We start from the raw sequence: 21,217 nt of genomic DNA, 5'->3' as shown, positions 1-21,217 counted from the left end.
AAATATATCAAACCTGAACAATTCTGAAATTAACAAGAAGAGTTGGCCTTAGATGCTCATGAGTGTATTGTAAAAGGTTAGAAATGGAAATAGCATTTTTCTGGGGTGATTGTTATACAGAACGCAATGGCAACTTAAAGAAAACGGCTACAAATAGTTTATCTTAGCAATGAAAACAGTTACTATCATTGGGAGCACTCACAAAGTAATCTGCCTACTTCAAAACATTTTATCTTTGCTTAACTTAAACCTGCAACACTTACTGAAGCAATGTGGGTACCCAGCACCTCTGAAAAAAATCAGGCCACATTTTTTCAGAGGAACTACAAATGAACAGACAAGCTGCAATCACTCAGTTCTTAATCAGTGAGCACTCTCCCTCAGAAGGTCATTATCAGAGTGAAAGCAGCACATCAGTGAAAGGCAGAGTTCAAATACCAGATACAGTGTGGCTTTCTACCAAAGCTATTTTTAGAAATTACAAAACTTGCTAAAACAATAAAACATACAAATATAAACTAAAACCAAAAGATTCCTTAAAAATCTGCATAGTTTTTCTAAAACCTTCACCATTTCCAACTCTCTAAGCAATAAAGTAACCAGAGGTAAGTGAACGACATCCTTTCTAAAAAAAGTTCAAATGTTAGAGAGCTTATGGGAATGGCCATCAAGTTCATCAATTTATACAGCACTCATCACCATGGTATCTAAAAGCCTTGAGTTTTGAAAACCATGTACTTTTACAATATTCTGTGTATCTCCCCCTTGCCTCACAAATGATTTTTTTAATGTGTAATCTTGTACAGAAAATACCTAATATAGGATTGATAAAAATGGACCACCCTAGTGTCTTATAACTGTTGAACGGTGTCATTTTAAGATCACAGAGCAAGCAAAAGTAGGAAGAAGGAAAAATGTTCTTGTTTCAATTTAACAATTCAATTTTTCTTTAGATATTTGTATTCTACATATAAAGTATGTTTCTGCTCTGAAAAGTAACAACATAATAGGATGTTCCATGTTTATTACCTCATTTCTTTCGGTTTACCATTTTTTCAGTTTACCAATAAAAAGTTAATGTCACTGACTGCTTGCCCTGCGCAGTCTTGGCTCTGAGAGCTTAAATAAGTTCTTCTTCTGTATCATCAATAAAAATGGTTCTGCAGACCAAATTAGGACCTGTTACATCTGTGCACCACCACGACAACCTTAGCAACACTTATGCAACCTGCCACCCATGTCTTTGTACAAGTGTCACTGATTAGAAAAAAAAGTCAATTCTATTGATGTGCAAGTAGTAATAGATTCTAAATCATTTTATTAGTTGTGTTTGGCTCTGTAACGATAACAGGGGAAAATGTTGGTCACTAGAGCAGATCTAACTGAATACTTCACATGGGTCTGTTGAGCATCAAACCACTTTTCAGAACAGAACAACAATTTAAGTGTTTTACATGAAGTATATATGGTGCCCTGTAACAGGGTACTGGCTAGGAGGTCCTGAGCCAGGCCCCTGTTAGCTCAGCTCCAGTTAAGTAGTATTAATTGGGGCTGGCTGAGTATGCCTCGCCTAATTGCTAGAAGGGAAGCACCTGAGGGCCTCATTAGCCAGGGGGCTATACAGGGCTGGCAGGAAAGAAGTAAGGGGGCGGATGAAAGGGAGGAACCAAAGGCTGGGCATCCCTGCTGGCTGGAGAAGCTAGCTGTCCCCCCAGGTTGCTACTATGCAGCGGTCTGTAAATAGAAGGTGGTAGGAGCTGACACTGTAAAAGGCACTGGTGATTGCACTCAAAAGAGGTCTCTGGCTGATTTGTTGCAAAAGCAAGAGAATGCCTTGCTACACGCCCCAGTGGAACCTTTATTTACAGCCCAGGGTACGGTTCACATGAGAACTACTCACCTTCATGTTGCAGTCATGTATCCCAAATCAGAAGTGTGTGTGTGATTTTATTATGCAGTGATATCCTTGAGGCACCCTGAATGTTTATATTTATGTTAGACATTTACATTCTCTACTATTTCACTGCAAAGCTGCCATGGAATACGTGGAATCTCAAAAGAAAATCAGCCCCCTGAGTTAAGAGGCATATTTTGATTTTGGTACAAAACACACAGTACCACAGTAAGTACTCTTCCATATTCGGCGCTCTGATACTCAAATGATGTTCAAGAACCACACTCACCGAAGACTGCATTCTCTGCAGCTCCTTTAGAACAAATTCCACCTTCTTCTGGGTTGTGAGAGATGCCAGTAGAGCATTGTGAGTTCTGCATGCCAATTTAGCATTGTCATAGCTCTCTTTTGTACGAGTGATTTTCAAACACGAGTTGCCAACCAAATGCCAGTTTGCTCCGCAGATATTTTCTATGAAAAAGTGAAAGCAATTCATGATACACAACACCTTTCTCCCCCAGGTCAAAACACATCACTTGGAGATGGTGAATGTCCTCCACAAGGGGCCCTCAGCATTGGAGCCTATTCCTTTAATCCAAAAGAGCTTGGTTCACCAACCTTCCTGCCATGCTAAAAGGCACATCTATTAACCAAGGCTTTTGGAGAAGGAGTAGCTTTGATGGGAACAGATCTTTTGGCAGGAGTGGAGTTTTGTTTGGGGTATGCAGGTTAGCTACTAGTTTTAGTTGGATATTTGTCTCTAATTTACGTCAAATGTACCTTTTTAATATTTTTGTCAACTGAAATAAATTAAATATTCAACTACTAAATTCTAGTAGAAGAGATATGCCCTTGCCCTCGGAAACAATCAAAACAAGAGGTAGGGTGCAGTACTGCCAATCCCAAGAATTAAATTTTGAGTTAGATTCACTCCCCCCGACCCCATCATGAAACTGGCTTTAAAACGATTAAATAAAAAATTAATACATTTTGGGTTTTTTAACTGCTTTCAGTTCTTTGAATTTTTAGGGTGCATTCAGGTCACGTTTTAAAGTCTCTCTCTATAACCAAATGGGCTAGAAACTTATTTTTTGTTAAATGAAAGCTTTTGCTTGTCACATGACTCCAAGTGCTTAGGACTAAAGAAAAGTGTCAAACAGAGAAAAACATTAAATTATGAAATCTGGCAATTTTGGAGGTGGGAGGGAAGAAACATTTCTCTTTCAGATTTTTTGAAAAATAAAGTATTAATTCAAGGCAGTATACTCGTTACCCTACTTCATCCAGATATAGAAATATTCAGGACACAGAAGTACTAGGAAAAATAATAGAATATAGTATTTTATAACATCCTCTTGATTCCCAAATGAATAATACAGTACCAATCTTACATTATACAACAGATGATGGGAAAGCACACGTTTTTTGATAATTAAATTAGCCTTGATTACAACTGGGTCTTATTGGGATATAAAATCTTTTGAAACAATTACATAAATAAAGAAATAGACAAAAGTGGGACAATAGCAGATCTGAAATATTTTGCTTGGAGCTTAAGTACAACCTCTTCATCCACTATATTACTACTGCTAGGGCTGTCAATCACAGTTAATGCATGTGATTAATGCAAAACAAATTAACTAGATTAAAAAACTGTCACAATTGTAGTTTTAATCGCACTGTTAATCATAAAATACAAATTTAAATTTATTATAAATATTTTGGATGTTTTTCTACATTTTTCAAAAATACTGATTTCAATTACAACACAGAATACATAGTGTACAGTGCTCACTTTAAATTATTTTTATTACAAATATTTGCACTGTAAAAAAGATCAACAAAAACCTCATACAAGTCCATTCAGTCCTACTGCTTGTTTAGCCAATTGCTAACAGAAACAAGTTTGTTTACATTTACAGGAGACAATGCTTCTTATTTAATGCCTGCTTCATATTTACAATGTCACCTGAAAGTAAGAACAGGCATTCGCCTGGCACTGTTGTAAACATTGCAAGGTATTTATGTGCCAGATACACTAAGCATTCATACGCCCCTTCATGGTTGGACTTGTAGGCGCTAAAGTTTTATATTGTTTTTGTTTTGAGTGCAGTTACATTAAAAAAAGTCCACATTTGTAAGTTGCATTTTCACACTAAAGAGATCGCAGTACAGTACTTGTATGAGGTGAACTGAAAAATAGTATTTCTTTTCCGCATCTTTTTTACAGTATGAATATTTGTAATCAAAAATAAAAATCAGTTGGATTTCAAAGCAAATCTCACATAACATTAACATATATATAAAACTAATTGTTCCTTATAAAGAACAGTCCTTACCTCACCCTAATCATAGATTTTGATGAGGAAAATAAAGGATGTTTTTGGATTTAGGGATTTAGTATTTGTTTTTAAATACAAAATATACATACCAGGTAAAGCTATGCACTCTTGATTTCTGGGCTCCCACTGACAGTTCTGATCCATGGCACAGCTTTTACAACTTGTCTTTTTGTTACAATAATATGCGGGATTATCCTTGGGGCATTTGTCATATTCAGTAAGGGGTACCTAAAACACACGGGATGTTTACGTTTTTTTCTTACATGTCTATTCACGCTCACAAGGACCACCATTATAATTCTGTAGAAGGGGCAACAAATTAGGTCTACTGAAGGACCAATATTTTCAGAAGATGTATCATGTTCAGAATTCCTTCCCCAAACCTGCATGCTAAGCCACCTCCCTCACCATGCTCAAGTCCCTCTTAAACCAGTTGTGCCATCTTGCTTAAAAGATGTGAGGAGAGAATCAAGGGTTTTTTGGACTTATGAATGGAATCATCAAGATGTGCACGTGCCTTACCAAATAAATCATATGATGTTATTAGTGGCAAAGATGCCGACGAAGTGGGTATTCACCCACGAAAGCTTATGCTCCAATACGTCTGTTAGTCTATAAGCTGCCACAGGATTCTTTGCCACTTTTACAGTTCCAGACTAACACGGCTACCCCCTGATACTTGATGTTATTACTGATATCCTCATCTTTCCTTGCCCCTTCCCATTGTCTCTTTAGGATACTCACTACTTAAGTAGCTGAAGTATAATATAATCCAGGGTCCCACAAAAAGCCACTGAACCTCAAGAAATTCAGATGTTTGTAGTTACAGTTACACAGCAGAAACACATACATAGAGGTCATTGTGACACAGATTAGTTTTCCTGACATTGAAACTTCATAGCAAGATTAACATTTTCAGAGTGATATTTAAACACGTTTACCTGATCATCTGTGCAGTTGTTATGCTTTAAGATACACTGGTCAGTGCACCATTGACAGTTATTCGTATTCGCTGTACAGCTATAGCAGTCTGTAATCTGATTACATTTTTCATGGTCTACAACAATTAAAGAAAAAAACCTGCATGACCCAAAACAAGCATTTCCTGACAGAGTTCTAAGAAGCTGTTTACACACGTGTTATAACCAATGGCTGTGCCAACAGATTTCCCATAACCTACAACAGCTATCAATTAAACTGGACTTCTTGTTTTTACTTTAATTTAACTAAGTTGAAAGAAATTCCATTAATTTCCTCTGTCAATAAATTTTAAGACACTTTCAGGAAAGTGCACCTGCAATTCAATGGAGAAAGACACACAAATGTTGAGATTGCCCATGTAAGCCCAATAGACATATGTGCAAATGACAAATGGACATCTAATTTAAGTGTGCAAATGCAGACACATTTTTCAGAAATCCTGGCTCTCAATTGGGAGTTTCATATGAAGTTTAAATCTTCCAGTTCATCATCTTCCTCGTTTATCTTCTCTGCTTATGCAGTACTTTGTTTATACACTAAAGATCCCAAATTACTGTCCTTTTACATCAATTGTTTTCACACAATTAAAGGATGCAATATACTACAGAAGCAAGTTTCAGAAAAAAATCAACTCTGGGAGCTGGCAGAGCACTGGCATAAACTACTGCAGACTTGATAGCTGTTAGAAATTTTAATAAATGGAGTCCAGAATTAAATGTAGTTCCAAGAAATTGCTCAAAGATTAGTAACTCTATGAGCCCCTCTCCCCACTCTAGTTGAAAAAGTGATAGCAACAATTATCTGATGACACCTTCTCTCTTGGTGAGCACAAAGGAGTGCAGCATGGCCCTGCTCCATCTTTCCCAATGGTGCTTGTCAACAGAGTTGGAGGCTCTCAGAATGACAAATCTCAGTCACTTTCTATGGAACAATGGTCCAAGCCTGTCTCCCATTGGGAAATTTAATAAAAGAGCAAAGATAAAAGCAACAGTCTGAGTTGGGTGGATGTTTAAAGGAGGAAAAATTGAGAGTTTTAACTGTCCAGCCCCCAAACAGCCAAGCAATCATTTCAGCAGCAGTCTGTGGCCCTCAAGCCATTTCTATCACTTTACTGTAGCATTTAATTTGTACACTGTCCAGTTTTTATTAACACAAAATTAAAGTCATGCTCTCACAGTAAGACACAAAAGGCTGTTTATTAGAAGTCTACAGGTGCACCTTCTACACAAGGTATGTAGCAATAGCTTGCTAATGCACACGCTGTTGTCGCTTACTGCTAGAAGAAACATACTAAACACATTCAAATTATTTTTGGGACCACAAAACCAGCCAACTCCTCGATTTTTACTCGTTTATCTTTTTTCTAACTCTTGGAATGTTGAATATTTTCAAGAAATAACCTGAAGTTTACAACTGTGGTAATGAAAAGATTTGGCATACCCAATAGTGTAGGCGCAGCTGACTTGTTCATGATTATAGCTGAAGTTCATATCATATAGAATCTTGGCCCACAGTCCCTGACTTTGACTATTTAGTGAACAATGTAATGTACAAAAATGTGAGGAGGAACAGAGAAGATTTGAAACAGTATGGAAAGAAAAAAGCAAAGAAGTCTATTCTATATATGCTTTTATTCCACACTCATCACCACAGTATCCAGAGTACCTTCCAGTAGTGCATTAAGCTATGAGACTATACATCGGTCACGTGATGTTTGTTCTTTTATCCTCTCAGATGGAGAAGCATGTGTAGTGGAGTGCCTTGTTTTGGTGGTAGTGCATCTTTTTAACACAAATATACTCGTTGCTATGTGTCTATGTTATAGAAGTGCAATGCATACATACCTGGTTTTGAAGGACATTCTTCAAAAACTTTTTGTTGTTGCTCTGCTGTTGCTCTTTCCCATGGGACACACAGAGAAAAAGTGGTGTTCCACACACACCTGACTCCAGGACCTGCTCTTAAGCAAGATGTCTCATTGTCATAAGCTTCACAGCTTTCTGGTGTATACCTCAGGATATCGCTCAGGAGGAGACTGTTGAAACCTCCAAATATATACACAGTGCTAAACATAAATAAGAAAATTGAAGTAAATGTTATGTTCATATATTTGTAGACCATTTATAGCTGCATTTCAGTTACACAGCTCTTGATAACTGTGCAGGGCACCTAGAATACATTGATAGGAGCCCTCTTCTTGTAAATCCAATTAAATAAATAGATGTTGGTTAAGGAACACATTAAACAAAATGGTGTCTCAGATTTCCATTAGTTCAGTAAATCTCAGTCCATGACTTTTGAGCCATAAACTGCATCAGATCACTCCTCAGTCAGGGATTGTTGTGATCTATATGTTGCAATACGGTATAGGCCATACGGGCCTAGTATAAATGCTGAATGCGTACGTGAGTTGTGTGCTGGCACCTGAAGCAAGGATTTAAGGTTATGAGCAGTCAAGAATTGTCATGCAAAACAAACTTTGTCATGTCCATAAGAGGAAATGGAATGTCTTGGATTATGGCGGCCTGCCCAGAACTGCTCTCCTGGAATTATGGATGAAAGGCTTATTAAACAGACAAAGAGCTAAGGATGCAACAGTCTGGTCTATAAAAAAAGTTGTTTGCTATAGCTGAAATTGCAGTCAGACCCAGACCCAGATCACTGAAAAAGAAGAGGTGTGTAATGTGAGGCTCCCCACGCCTTGTGATCGGACTGAATTTCGACTAGCCATTGGGATTTGCTTCGGATCTTCAGACTCTGGTGTAGTATGAAAGGAGTGTGAATGTGGAGTGAGTGGGGTTTATATTCTCAACCAAAAAAATATTTAGAGTATTATATACCAACACTTCCAGTATCTGCCTGCTCCCCCATCCCGTAGGAAGGCCTCTATCAGAGCCTAACATTTGGTGGAGAATTGCGGGGGCAGGGGGGAAGGGGAGGAGAGATATAAGGAGTGCTGGATTGTGAGACGGGGTCTCACAGGTGACTCCTTATTTGTAGGATTAGAAGTCCGCTTGGGGAGATACTGCGTTGAGTTTTGGGAACATGCCATATTAAGTATAAGTGAGTGAGAGCGTGCGGGGAGATACCGTGCAAGGTTTTTGAGATGTTTAAAAAGAGTAAAGGGGTAGAGGAGGCACACTAACGGATTAAAGTTAAGCCCCTTCTATGTTAGGGACGGAGATTACTGCATTTGGGACCTGCCCTTGGATGGAGGATACAGTGGAACCTGATGTGATAACTGATACATTAGAAAACATGTTTGAGAAGTATGTACAGCTATACAAGCCTAATGCCAGCAAGAAGCAGGACAGCTGTGATATGGCTGTTGTGGCGGGCTACGAAAAAGGTAATTGAATACAAGGGGGAGGCATGTGCCGGGCTACAGACCCCGCAAGAAAGTTTTAAAATCTGCCAGGAAAGTTTAGAGAAGGACGTAAGGCAAGCACAAGTAATGCAGACTCAGTTGGAACAGCTGGGAAAAGAAACTAGAGAACTGGAAAAGAGAATGATGGAATGGGGACACAGGCAAGGCTCTGTGGCATCAGAGCTGGGAACGGAATACTGGGGAACAGACTCTGCCAGCGTGTAGAGCTATGAATATGTATGCTTGGAATTAACCCCAATAAACATTGCAGTGCCTGCACTTTGGATTTCTGGTCTTCTGCTCTCTGTCGGTGTGACAGGAACCAGGGGAGAGGGTAAAAGAAATGAGGCACTTAAGTCCACTTGTACGAAGTTTAGAGCGGGGGTCTCAAACACGCGGCCCGCCAGCTCCTCGTGGCACCCCCACCCCCCTCAGCATTTACCGAGAGCAGCTCCAGGCCGGCGTGAACCGGGGGCAGGGCAGGCTCCCTCCTTGCTTGCCTGCCCTGCCCCCGTGCCGTTACGGGAAGCGGCTGGGACCTGGGAGATGGGGGGGCACAGGGGACTGTGTGTTGCCCTGGCTGCTCCTCCAGGTACCTCCCCCGAAGTTCCCATTGGCTGCGGTTCCCCGTTCCTGGCCAATGGGAGCTTCCGGGGAGGTACCTGGAGGAGCAGCCAGGGCAACACACAGACCCCTGTGCTCCCCCATCTCCCAGGTCCCAGCCGCTTCCCGGAGCGGTGCAGGGGCAGGGCAGGCAGGCAGGGAGCCTGCCCTGCCTCTGGTGCATGCCGGGCTTGACCCGCCCCCTGAACCCCTCCTGCAGCTGAACCCCTGACCTGAGCCCCCTGCTGCACCCCACACCCCTCCTGCACCCCGACCCCCTGCCCTGAGTAGCCTGCCACACCCTGCACCCCTACTCCCTGCCCTGAGCCCCCGATGCACTCCGCACCCCTCCAGCACCCCCTGGGGACAGGGAGGGGGCGGAGTTGGGGTGGGGGATTTCAGGGAAGGGGTTGGAATGGGGGCAGGGAAGGGGTGGGAAGAAGCAGGGCAGGGGCGTGGCCTCACCGAAGGGGGGGCGGGGCGGGGCCAGGGAGGGGTTGGTCAGTGGTGCAGCCCTCGGGCCAATGTACTAGTCCTCACGTGGCCCTCGTTGTCATTTGCGTTTGAGACCCCTGGTTTAGAGTAAAGGCAGCAGACTAGATGATCATAATGGTCCCTTCTGACCTAAATATCTATGAATCTATTATGGGAGACTGCCAGTAACTTTTTTTTACATTTGGTGCTACTCTAGTAAAGGCTACTGGAGGATTGTAAATTAAAGTTTGGGGCAGTTAAAAATTACGTGGCACAACAGGGTTTGGAGTCAGAAGCAAAGTTAATACACCACCTTAAGAGACAGGAGCTGCCACTTGGTCGGAGTGAAAAAAGGAAAAAAAAAAGTTTTGAAGTGAAAAAGGGAGAGTGAATGGGTTAACCCCTGAAGTTGCTCAGAAACAATTAACTGCAACAGAGAATAGCACTTCTGCAATTCAAGGGAGGTGCAAACAAAAGCAACAACAACAACAGAAAAGCCACAGGGTAAGGCAGCTGTATTGCACCTTAAAGAATTGAATGCAGAAGTAAGTAAGTGAAGAGTTACAAGTAGCTTTTGCAAAAATTAATACTACAGATATCAAGGTTCCTTCCCCACTCTGAACTCTAGGGTACAGATGTGGGGACCTGCATAAAAACCTCCTAAGCTTACTTTTACCAGTTTAGGTTAAAACTTCCCCAAGGTACAAATTAATTTTACCCTTTGCCCTTGGAATTTCCACTGCCACCACCAAACTTTAACTGGATTTACTGGGAAACATAGTTTGGACACGTCTTTCCCCCCAAAATCCTCCCAACCCTTGCACCCCACTTCCTGGGGAAGGTTTGGTAAAAATCCTCACCAATTTGCATAGGTGACCACAGACCCAAACCCTTGGATCTTAGAACAATGAAAAAGCATTCTGTTTTCTTACACGAAGACTTTTAATAGAAGTAAAGGAATCACCTCTGTAAAATCAGGATGGTAGATACCTTACAGGGTAATTAGATTCAAAACATAGAGAATCCCTCTAGGCAAAACCTTAAGTTACAAAAAAGACACACAGACAGGAATATTCATTCTATTCAGCACAGCTCTTTTCTCAGCCATTTAAAGAAATCATAATCTAACACATACCTAGCTAGATGACTTACTAAAAGTTCTAAGACTCCATTCCTGTTCTGTCCCCGGCAAAAACAGCATACAGACAGACACAGACCCTTTGTTTTTCTCCCTCCTCCCAGCTTTTGAAAATATCTTGTCTCCTCATTGGTCTTTTTGGTCAGGTGCCAGCAAGGTTACCTTTAGCTTCTTAACCCTTTACAGGTGAGAGGATTTTTCCTCTGGCCAGGAGGGATTTTAAAGAGGTTTACCCTTCCCTTTATATTTAAGGCAACAGACTTTGTAGGGAAGTAAACACTTAGGATCTGTGAGAACGTTAAAAAGTAATAGTTGTGGTGTTATAAAAAGGGAATTCTTGGTTTAATAATAAAACCCAGTTATGTAAATATAAATATACATGCAATGCGGTACAGTCACATTGGGTGGAACCGTGGTAGTTAAACAAATTATACAAGGGCGTCAGGTAGAGTGGCTACTGCTACCACAATGTGTTATCCCCAAAAGTCTTTACAACTATTCTGAGGGGAAATGGGCCCTTTTCGCACAGGAATAGTTTGTAATCAAAATCACTAGGGGTAAGGTGTGGGGTGGGGTTTAGGAGGGGTATTAGAACTTAACTTGACTGCCTTCAATTATACAAAATGGGAATGTAATCTGGGTATAGTATTATGAAAAAAATAATTAGAGCAGTGCAAGGAATATTAAGCACACAAAATGGAATGTGTGTGTGTAAATATTTGTGTGTAATTACATAAGGTTTTAAGGACCTAAACCAACACTCCTGGTTTGTAAAATTCTTTTTGTAGGTTTAAGATAAATTGGGCTTGTTTTGTTTTTAAATAAAAAAATAATGCCACTAAAATGGCATTTGAATCTCACATCCAAAGTTACAACATTGACAGACCCTTTTGCCAGAGATGGCCAGCTAGTATGATGTGGCTTTGGTATTTAGCATTTAACCCTTTGGGTACTTCCATGTGGTTATAAAGTTTAATATCTTTTAAAATGAGGACCGAAGACTGTGGCCATGGCAGGGACAGCCACAACTGGGAAAATGGAGAGAGATTCTGGATCCCTTTGTATTTTTATTTTGGTAATAAATAGCAGCTAAGTATTGCAGGAGGGGCACAGAAAGACAGACAGTGTATCTTTGAAGCAAGAGCAGGGGTGAAATGTACAAAAGAAGCAATGTCAGAAACACCCAGCCTTGAAGTGGCTCTAAGTAATCAGACTGTCACAATGTTAAACCTTGACATAAATGCTAGTGAGTAACCTTGTAACAATGTATAATGTGTGTAATTTTGTGGGGGGGGGGATTTTCAGCATGCTAAAAATGGTCATTAAAAATAAATCTCATGTTCAAAGATCTCATAGTAATACTCTCAGCTATTACCTGTGAATAAACTTAAAGCTTGGCACAGCAGAGAAGCTATTAGAAACCTAGTCTGCTGTACAAAAAGGGAAACTGAAGTACTCTGCCTCATGAATTTCATAAACAAACAGTGGGATAATTCACCCTTTTCTTTAAGGGTAGAAGCCATTGAAATCTGACCAGTCTATAGAACAAATCACAGGAAAGTATAGAGGTAATTTCTCTGTTTTTCTTGCAATCAGCAAGGAGATTCATAAAAGAGAAATTTTTAAGCAATAATCTGTCCCCACAACGGGGAAGGAAATGTGGGTTTTTTTGTTTTTCAGACACTACAGGCAAGCTGGTGCCAGCAGAACAACTTAGAACACCATCTACTGTTGCAACGAAAATTATGCTGTGTGATTTGTCTGGTTTGTCTTGTCATTACCATTATTTTGATGGAAATTGTACAAGATGGATTAACACATATAGCGGCAAAAGTCAATGCATGGTATGATCTGTCTAGAAAGCCTGGTCCATTCAAGGTGGGAATTTAAGTGATATACCAAATTCCAGGAGAACATCATCTATTCCCAGCCTGCTGCTACTGGGAACAGAGAATGGAGGGTGGAAATAGGCTCATTGCATGCAGTGAACAAAAAGACAGGAGAGGTAAGATGGGTACCTGAAAAAAACTGCAAAGGGATGAAATTATTAACATCTGCCACTCCATGGCACACCAAGGAATAGAGAATATGCTTTTTAAGGTGAAACAAATTGAAATTTGGCCTCGAGTACGGGAAGATGTAGAAGGATTGGTTAAAAATGGTACAAAATGAGTGGCAGACAGCAACAAAACACCTAGTGCAGGGCCATTGTTACATCAGAGAATTGTAGGGCCATGGAGTAGGATACAAATGGACTATATTGATAAGTTGCCGAAAACTTCCAGAGGAAATCAGTATTTGCTGGTGGTTGTGGATTCTTTTTCCGGATGGATGGAGGCGATTCCTACCCAGAATTATACTGCAGAGACAACCACTAAGAAACTATGGGAAATTGTTTTTAGCAGGTATGGAACTCAGAGTAATTGATTTGGATAATAGGCCGCATTTTGTGGGGCAAGTAATGAAAAGCTTACTGAAAGCTTTAGGAATAAAGCAGCAGTTACACATTCCTTATCATCCTCAATCATCAGGATCAGTAGAAAGAAAAGGAGTACTTGTGGCACCTTTTTGCAAGGATCAGTAGAGAGAATGAATCCAATGATTAAGCAGGCTCTACGAAAAGTGGTATAGGAAACAGGTAAAGATTGGGATGAGAAATTACCATTGGTGTTGGTGGCAATTTGAAGTAGTGATGAGGTAGGTAAAGGGTACTAGCCATGCTAAATTCTCTTTGGAAAATCTGTGAGGCTGTGGAGCCCTCTACTGTAGCCAGGAGAAGGGGAAGTAGAGGAAGTATCGCTTACCCAACGCGTTAAAGAGTTACCGACTGAACTTAAGAAAATGGAATTTAGATTAACAGATGCAATTTGGAAAGCAAGAGAATATGTGGACTCACAGGCCACTCAAGATACGAAATTATGGAACATAGGGGATAAGGTGATGTATCTGAGGCTGACATCAAAAGATCATGTCTTAGAATCAAAATGGGTTGGAGCTTTTTCAATTATGAATAAAATTTCCCTCACTGTAGTGCAAATTAATAAGGGAAAAAGGGGGAAATGGGTAACACATCAAAATTAAAGTTACGGACCAAAGATTAATAGAAGGGGAATGTCCAACTGCACCGGAGATATCCCGAACAGATCCTGAATTGGGAGTATGGATACTGTGCTATGACTTTTGCAATTGGCTTGCTGCTTACACTCATTTTGCTTTGCATTATTTGTCTGGTGGAAAGATTGTGCTGTGTGAATTACATTTTAGGAAGAAGACTACCAGAGCTCGAGCAAAAACAGACGGGGTTAGCAAAGGCTTAACAAAAGCTGTTGGGGCAGTATATTCCGAGGCACTGGACATTATTCTTTTGGAATAACGACCATGACCTCAACACAAGAGGGGTGAAATCAGAAGAAGAAAAAGTTTGCAGGGAATGAAAATTGATTTTAAAGTAAAAGTTCTAACACTGTCAGCAATGATTCAGGAAAAAACGGAAATTATGGTACCCTGAAAGGCGGGGATATGACTTCTGGTTTTTATATTTTGTGAGTATCTGGAGAAGTTTAGAGGTACAAGGATATGCACATGGGAGCACCTCTAAAATGGAGATATGGATTAAAGGGGCTAATATGTTCAGCTATCCATGTGACACAATGGAGAAAGCAGGACCAAACAAAAACAGATGGGAGGGGGAACCTTTTGAGGTGAAATTTGAAATATGGTGGGAAAACGGTAAAGGATTCACATGAGAATATTTAAAACCAGAGGACTTGGAGAAGCAATGGAGGTATTTTTATATTATAACAGGGGAGTGCTGGTTGACCTTTCAATTTAGTCATAATGAAAACAACACGAATATAAGCTTCCTGAATTGCACTTTTTTGGAATTTGGGATTTAATGCAACTACCCTGGATGTGATTTATGAAAAAGAATTGGCTAATGTCCATGTGGGATGGAATGAGTCAGCAGCTCTCGAAGCGTATCATAGAATCATAGAATATCAGGGTTGGAAGGGACCTCAGGAGGTCATCTAGTCCAACCCCCTGCTCAAAGCAGGACCAATCCCCAATTAAATCATCCCAGCCAGGGCTTTGTCAAGCCTGACCTTAAAAACTTCTAAGGAAGGAGATGTAGATGTATGATGCTATGGTAAATTCTTCCATAATGGTGAAATTAAGCTGTTTCAGGAAAATCAACACAGGAATATACTTTTGGGGACATGGTAGCTATTTCGTGCTTCTTAATCAAATACCAGTAAATAAAACCGCCCCAAGAATCATGGTGGATGAACATCCAGATAGAAGTGGGGAAATAACTGAAGCCCCAACTATTGCGGACCAACCAATCTGGCTGGAGGAGTTGCGATTAAATGTGAGTGCGCCACATTCAGAGTGTACGCCATATGCCTAGCCTCTATTACTAGCATGGCAACAACAATGGGGAGATGGTGCTAAAAGACGTCAGAGAGGTATAGGAGAATATATTGTGGGTGGCACTGGTGCTGAGGTTGGGGTGTTGAATTCGTCTGATATTGAGACGTGATGAGGGAAAATGTCTTGGGTGAGACAATGCCATCACAAAGATCAAAATTATGCTGTGGCTCTTTGCAAATGAACAGTCAAAGAGTAATTTTTGTCAACTGATAAAACAGAACACTATTTAGCTAGGGAATTGATTTTTCCACGCTCGTGAGGGCAAGGATCACATCTATGTTTTAGGCACAATACCACCTTTGTGTTACTGCTACTTTTACACACCTGCACACACAATTTTGTTTTAATAATGACTAGTTCAGGGGTTCTCAAACATCATTGCACCGTGACCCCCTTCTGACAACAAAGTTACGAAATGACCCTGGGAGGGGTGCAGAGACCGGGCCCTGCCGCCTTGGGTGGGGGAAGAGGGAGCCACAGCCCGAGCCCCACTGCCCAGGACAGGGGTGGAGCTCAGGCTTTAGCTTCAGCCCTGGCTCCCAGCAAATATAATGCAGGCCCTGGCGGTCCTGACCCACAGTTTGAGAACCACTGGACTAGTTAATGCAGAATATGAAAACTAACAGAACTGAATAGAAATTTGGTGGGCAAAAGTTCTTTCCTTTCATCCTACAGTTATTTTTGGTCCCAATTAAGGAAAAAACTTAAGTATATGCTTAAATGCAATTCACAAAAGTCATTGCATTGAAGGTATTTAGTATACAGTCAAGCTGCTATCTATTTTGTGTGAGATTTTCAAAGGCATGAAGGGCAGCTAGAAGCTCAACTCCCTTGAAAGTTTTTGGGAATTACATGCCTAGCTCTCATTTGTGACTTAAATAATCTCCCTCCTTTCATGTGTTTAAGAGAGGCATCCTCAGAGAGAGATGGCACTGGAACCAAAACCAGAGACGTAGCAAATCACATACTCCTTAAAACATGGATTTTATTATAGCAAACGTAGCCAACAAAATGGCATGGACCCCAACTGTATTTGTGCCTAAACAGCATATGTTTCTGTCAAAAGACAGATGAGGCCAGACAGGAGGAAGGCTACCAGCAAGCAAAAAAAGGTAACGAAGATGTGAACAGAGGTCTTATTAGTAGGAGCAGTGAAGAGAGAGTCTATTTTTGGAGCTATTAAAACTAATAAAAACAGAGATGACAATGGAGATTGAGAAGGAAAGAGAAGGAGAAGTATTTGGAGGGAAGAGGAAAAACTCAATTTTGGACTGATTAAGTTCTAGAGATGAGATGGCAATAGAGAGTCTGGTCTAGTCGGAGAAGAGAATGAGTCAGGACAGCTAAAAATAAGAAAGGTTATAGGTTGGAAATCAAGAGGTTATAGGTTGGAAATCTTCAGCAGAGATGCAAGTTGAAGCTATGACAGGAAGTAAGGTCACAGAACTTGAATTTGGTTTCCAGTTGGAAGTTCTCAGTGACCTTATAAACACATACATATATGTTTGCATATGGGCTCATTTAACTACACAGTATGCAGATATAAAGCAAGACTTTTTTTTTTGTCTTCTGACCTGTTACTCAGCACAGCAGAATGTCCAAATCTGTCGACATCATGATGGAGATCAGGTTGAGGAAGTACTGACCAATGATCACAAGCTAGGATTAAGGAAAGCTCACTTCAGAAAATTTCCTCTAGCATAATTAATAACTGACATTTAAATAGCACATTTCTTCCTGAAAGGTCCCAAAGTACAGTACTTCAATAGCTACACAGAAACCATTTCATCCCTCACCACAATGCAACCACCTTCTACAATGGAATGTGGTAGCTGTTTAAAAGCACAAGGCACAACACACTATACAACATTTCACGACAAAGCGAACGCTGTATCCATTTGAGACTATCTTAGGGCCAGATACAGCCTGGCTCTTACACGGGTCTCTGGTGGGCAGGAGTGCAATGAGCCTTCCCTACGCCATCATGCAGCCTTCATAAGGACTGGGCACAGTAGCATTCCCTGTGCTTCAGGGAGTTAAGGGACCGCTCTTATCCGTACTTTCCCATGAAGCCCCCAAAGAGGAGGCGATGGCATGCAATGGTTCTTCCCCAGCCTTCGCACCCATCCATGCAGAGGGGCATAAGCTGTACTGCTGGAGAGCTAGCTGCTCCTGCTGGCCTCCCTTGGAGGGACTCAGTGGAATAACCTTCAAGGACTTTGGGAGAATTATGGGTAACAGTTTGTGGGGGTTTTTTGTTTGTTTTAATTACTGGAATTAATCACTAAACAATGAACCTACTCTTTACCCATTTATATGTGAACGTCCTCAGTTTTGCCCTGAATGGACATAATGTGGAGCAAGGGCTTTAAGATATGTATACAAAGATCATTATTATTTCGCAGTTATGTGATTTGAGGGTAGCCTGGCATAATAGTTTTGATTCATGATTTTTTTTTAAAACTATTGTGTGATTATTGCATTCTTTTCTATTAGCATAACATAGAATCAGAGAACTGGAAGGGACCTCGAGAGGTCATCTAGTCCCGTCCCCTGCACTCAAGGCAGGACTAAGTATCTAGACTATCCCTGACAGGTGTTTGTCTAACCCGCTTTTAAAAAATCTCCAATGATGGAGATTCCACCAGCTCCCTAGGCAATTTATTCTAGTGCTTAACCACCCTGACAGTTGGTAAGTTTCCCTCATGTCCAACCTAAACCTCCCTTGCTGCAATTTAAGCCCATTGCTTCTTGTCCTATCCTCAGAGGATAAGAAGAACAATTCTTCTCCCTCCTCCTTGTAAGAACATTATATGTACTGGAAAACTGTTAGCATGTCCCCTCTCAGTCTTCTCTTCCCCAGACAAAACAAATGCATTTTTTTCAATCTTCCCTCATAGGTCATGTTTTCTAGACCTTTAATCATTTTTGTTGCTCTTCTCTGGACTTTCTCCAATTTGTCCACATCTTTCCTGAAATGCGGCACCCAGAACTGGACACAATGCTCCACTTGCGGCCTAATCAGCACGGAGTAGAGTGGAAGAATTACTTCTCGTGTCTTGCTTACAACACTCCTGCTAATACATCCCAGAATGACGTTCGCTTTTTTTGCAACAGCGTTACACTGTTGACTCATATTTAGCTTGTGGCCCACTATGACCTCCAGATCCCTTTCCGCAGTACTCCTTCCTAGACAGTCATTTCCCATTTTGTATATGTGCAACTGATTGTTCCTTCCTAAGTGGAGTACTTTGCATTTGTCCTTATTGAATTTCATCCTATTTACTTCAGACCATTTCTCCAGATCATTTTGAATTTTAATCCTATCCTCCAAAGCACTTGCAACCCCTCCCAGATTGGTACCATCCGCAAACTTTATTAAGTGTACTCTCTATGCCATTATGTAAATCATTGATGAAGATATTGACCAGAACCGGACTCAGAACTGATCCCTGTGGGACCCCACTCGTTATGCCCTTCCAGCATGACGCTGAACCACAGATAACTACTCTCGGGGAATGGTTTTCTAACCAGTTATGCACCCACCTTATAGTAGCTCCATCTAGGTTGCATTTCCCTAGTTTATTTATGAGAAGGTCATGCTGGACAGTATCAAAAGCTTTATTAAAATCAAGATATACCAAGTCTACCGCTTCCCCGCTATCCACAAGGCTTGTTACCCTGTCAAAAAAAGCTATCAGGTTGGTTTGACATGATTTGTTTTTGACAAAAACATGCTAACTTATCACCTTATTATCTTCTAGGTGTTTGCAAATTGATTGCTTAATTATTTTGCTCCATTATCTTTCCGGGTACAGAAGTTAAGCTGACTGGTCTGTAATTCCCTGGGTTGTCCTTATTTCCCTTTTTACAGATGGGCACTCTATTTGCCTTTTTCCAGTCTTCTGGAATCTCTCCCATCTTCCCTGACTTCTCAAAGATAATCGCTCTTGGCTCAGATATCTCCTCAGTCAGCTCCTTGAGTATTCTAGGATGCATTTCATCAGGCCCTGGTGACTTGAAGACATCTAATTTGTCCAAGTAATTTTTGACTTGTTCTTTCCCTGTTTGAGCCTCTTCTGATCCTTCCTCATTTTCACTGACATTCACTATGGTAGACATCCAGTCACCACCAATCTTCTTGGTGAAAACCGAAACAAAGAAGTCATTAAGCACCTTTGCCATTTCCACATTTTCTGTTGCTATTTTTTTCCCCCTCATTGAGTAACGGGCCTACCCTGTCCTTGGTCTTCCTCTTGCTTCTAATGTATTTGTAGAACGTTTTCTTGTTACCCTTTATGTCTCTAGCTAGTTTGATCTCGTTTTGTGCCTTGGCCTTTCTAATTTTGTCTCTACATACTTGTGTTATTTGTTCATATTCATCCTTTGTAATTTGACCTAGTTTCCACTTTTCGTAGGACTTTTTTGATTTTTAGATCATTGAAGATCTCCTGGTTAAGTCAGGGTAGTCTCTTGCCATACTTCCTATCTTTCCTACGCAGTGCAATAGTTTCTTCTTGTGCCCTGAATAATATCTCTTTGAAAAACGGCCGACTGTCTTCAATTGTTTTTCCCCTTAGACTTGCTTCTCATGGGAGCTTACCTACGAACTCCCTGAGTTTGCTAAAGTCTGCCTACTTGAAATCCATTGTCTTTATTTTGTTGTTCTCCCACCTACCATTCCTTAGAATCATGAACTCTATCATTTCATGATCACTTTCACCCAAGCTGACTTCCACTTTCAAATTCTCTACCAGTTCCTCCCTAATTGTCAAAAATCAAATCTAGAACAGCCTCTCCTCTCATAGCTGTCACCATCTTCTGAAATAAAATATTGCCTCCAATACATTCCCAAGAACTTATTGGATAATAAACTACATTTCTGAGTGCTGATTATTTACTTTGGTTTCTCATGTAATTTCTTTCTTTAGGCACTATGAAGAAATCACACAAGACACAGAGAACCCACTAATCAGCCAAAGGAACAAAAGCAGAAAAAGTTTGCTAAATTAAAGTGCTATATGTTGGGCCAAGGAAAAGGGAATGCCGTGGAGGCTAATGTCCAAAAGACTGCACACTTTTTATCCCTGCTGGTGTAGGTAGAGCCTCTCTCATAGTTTGACTTCTTCAGCATCAGAAGAGGAAGACACTGAACTTTGTTAACTGATCTACAATAAGTTAACATGTTTCATAAGACTGAGAAACTGGAAATCTCTATGCAATTAATAGAGAAAAGTCAGTATTTTATTAGGGAAGAAAATCTAAAGAGTTCCAGACTGTTGACAAAGTCTTTAATATAAGGTTATGCTATGTTGCATCACAGGTTGAAGCCACTGGAAAATAAATCCACATCCTCCAACAGGTGTGCAAATCGACTTACAAGAGGGTGCAGTGAGAAATAACCCTATTATTTCTTTAGGAAAGTTATTTGAGGAACTGTGGGGTAAGAGATTTGATCTGGAACTACCCTTCCACAGAGAGTCATTTATTTACCTTATTCCTGTGCCACACCTAGACAAGAAGGTTTGTGAGAAGAGAAATAGTTAGGACTCTACTAGCTCCATTTAATGCTCTAGCAAATGGTTATTCTGAAATTGATTTTTTTTTTAAGTTATCTACTCAATTGTTACAGGATGTAACTTTTTCTGACATCATTCATAAGACTAGCACACATGGTTCAAGTTTGTAATAGAAGACTTCAGCAAAATTGGAGCATAATTTGTAATTTTATATCCAGCAAATTGTGAGTTATGAGGGGCCAAAAAAATATATTTTTCTAGAGTATTAGGAGACTTGATATGTTTTGCTTTCTAAGCTCCTTTCTCAATCTTTAACAGAAGATCAAATATTGGAAAAAACTAATGGTATAGAAATTACTAAGAATTCTCTCCTTCCAACCTGAGATTTACAATGTATTGATTATCCAAACAGAATATATGTGCTGTCAAAATATACAGCTTTACTCAGTAATTGGTATCATAACAGTT

General features: G+C 40.4%; 1 protein-coding gene across 2 annotated transcripts in view; it reads right to left on the bottom strand.

The window, feature by feature from the left end:
• Positions 1 to 21,217, bottom strand: part of ATRN (attractin) — a gene marked incomplete at its 5' end in the record, with an annotated part of 267,247 nt that overhangs the window by 141,909 nt on the left and 104,121 nt on the right. For both annotated transcript variants that reach the window (XM_084626766.1, XM_084626767.1), the window contains 5 exons: positions 2,184 to 2,365; positions 4,326 to 4,464; positions 5,178 to 5,293; positions 7,062 to 7,282; positions 16,805 to 16,889. In XM_084626766.1, the coding sequence (XP_084482892.1) occupies positions 2,184 to 2,365; positions 4,326 to 4,464; positions 5,178 to 5,293; positions 7,062 to 7,282; positions 16,805 to 16,889 (743 nt within the window). The remainder of the gene's footprint in view (positions 1 to 2,183; positions 2,366 to 4,325; positions 4,465 to 5,177; positions 5,294 to 7,061; positions 7,283 to 16,804; positions 16,890 to 21,217) is intronic.

This window comes from Lepidochelys olivacea (genome assembly GCF_965140295.1).
Source record: "Lepidochelys olivacea isolate rLepOli2 genome assembly, chromosome: 4".
Taxonomy (NCBI): domain Eukaryota; kingdom Metazoa; phylum Chordata; order Testudines; family Cheloniidae; genus Lepidochelys; species Lepidochelys olivacea.
This window is presented reverse-complemented; position numbering and strand designations above follow the sequence as displayed.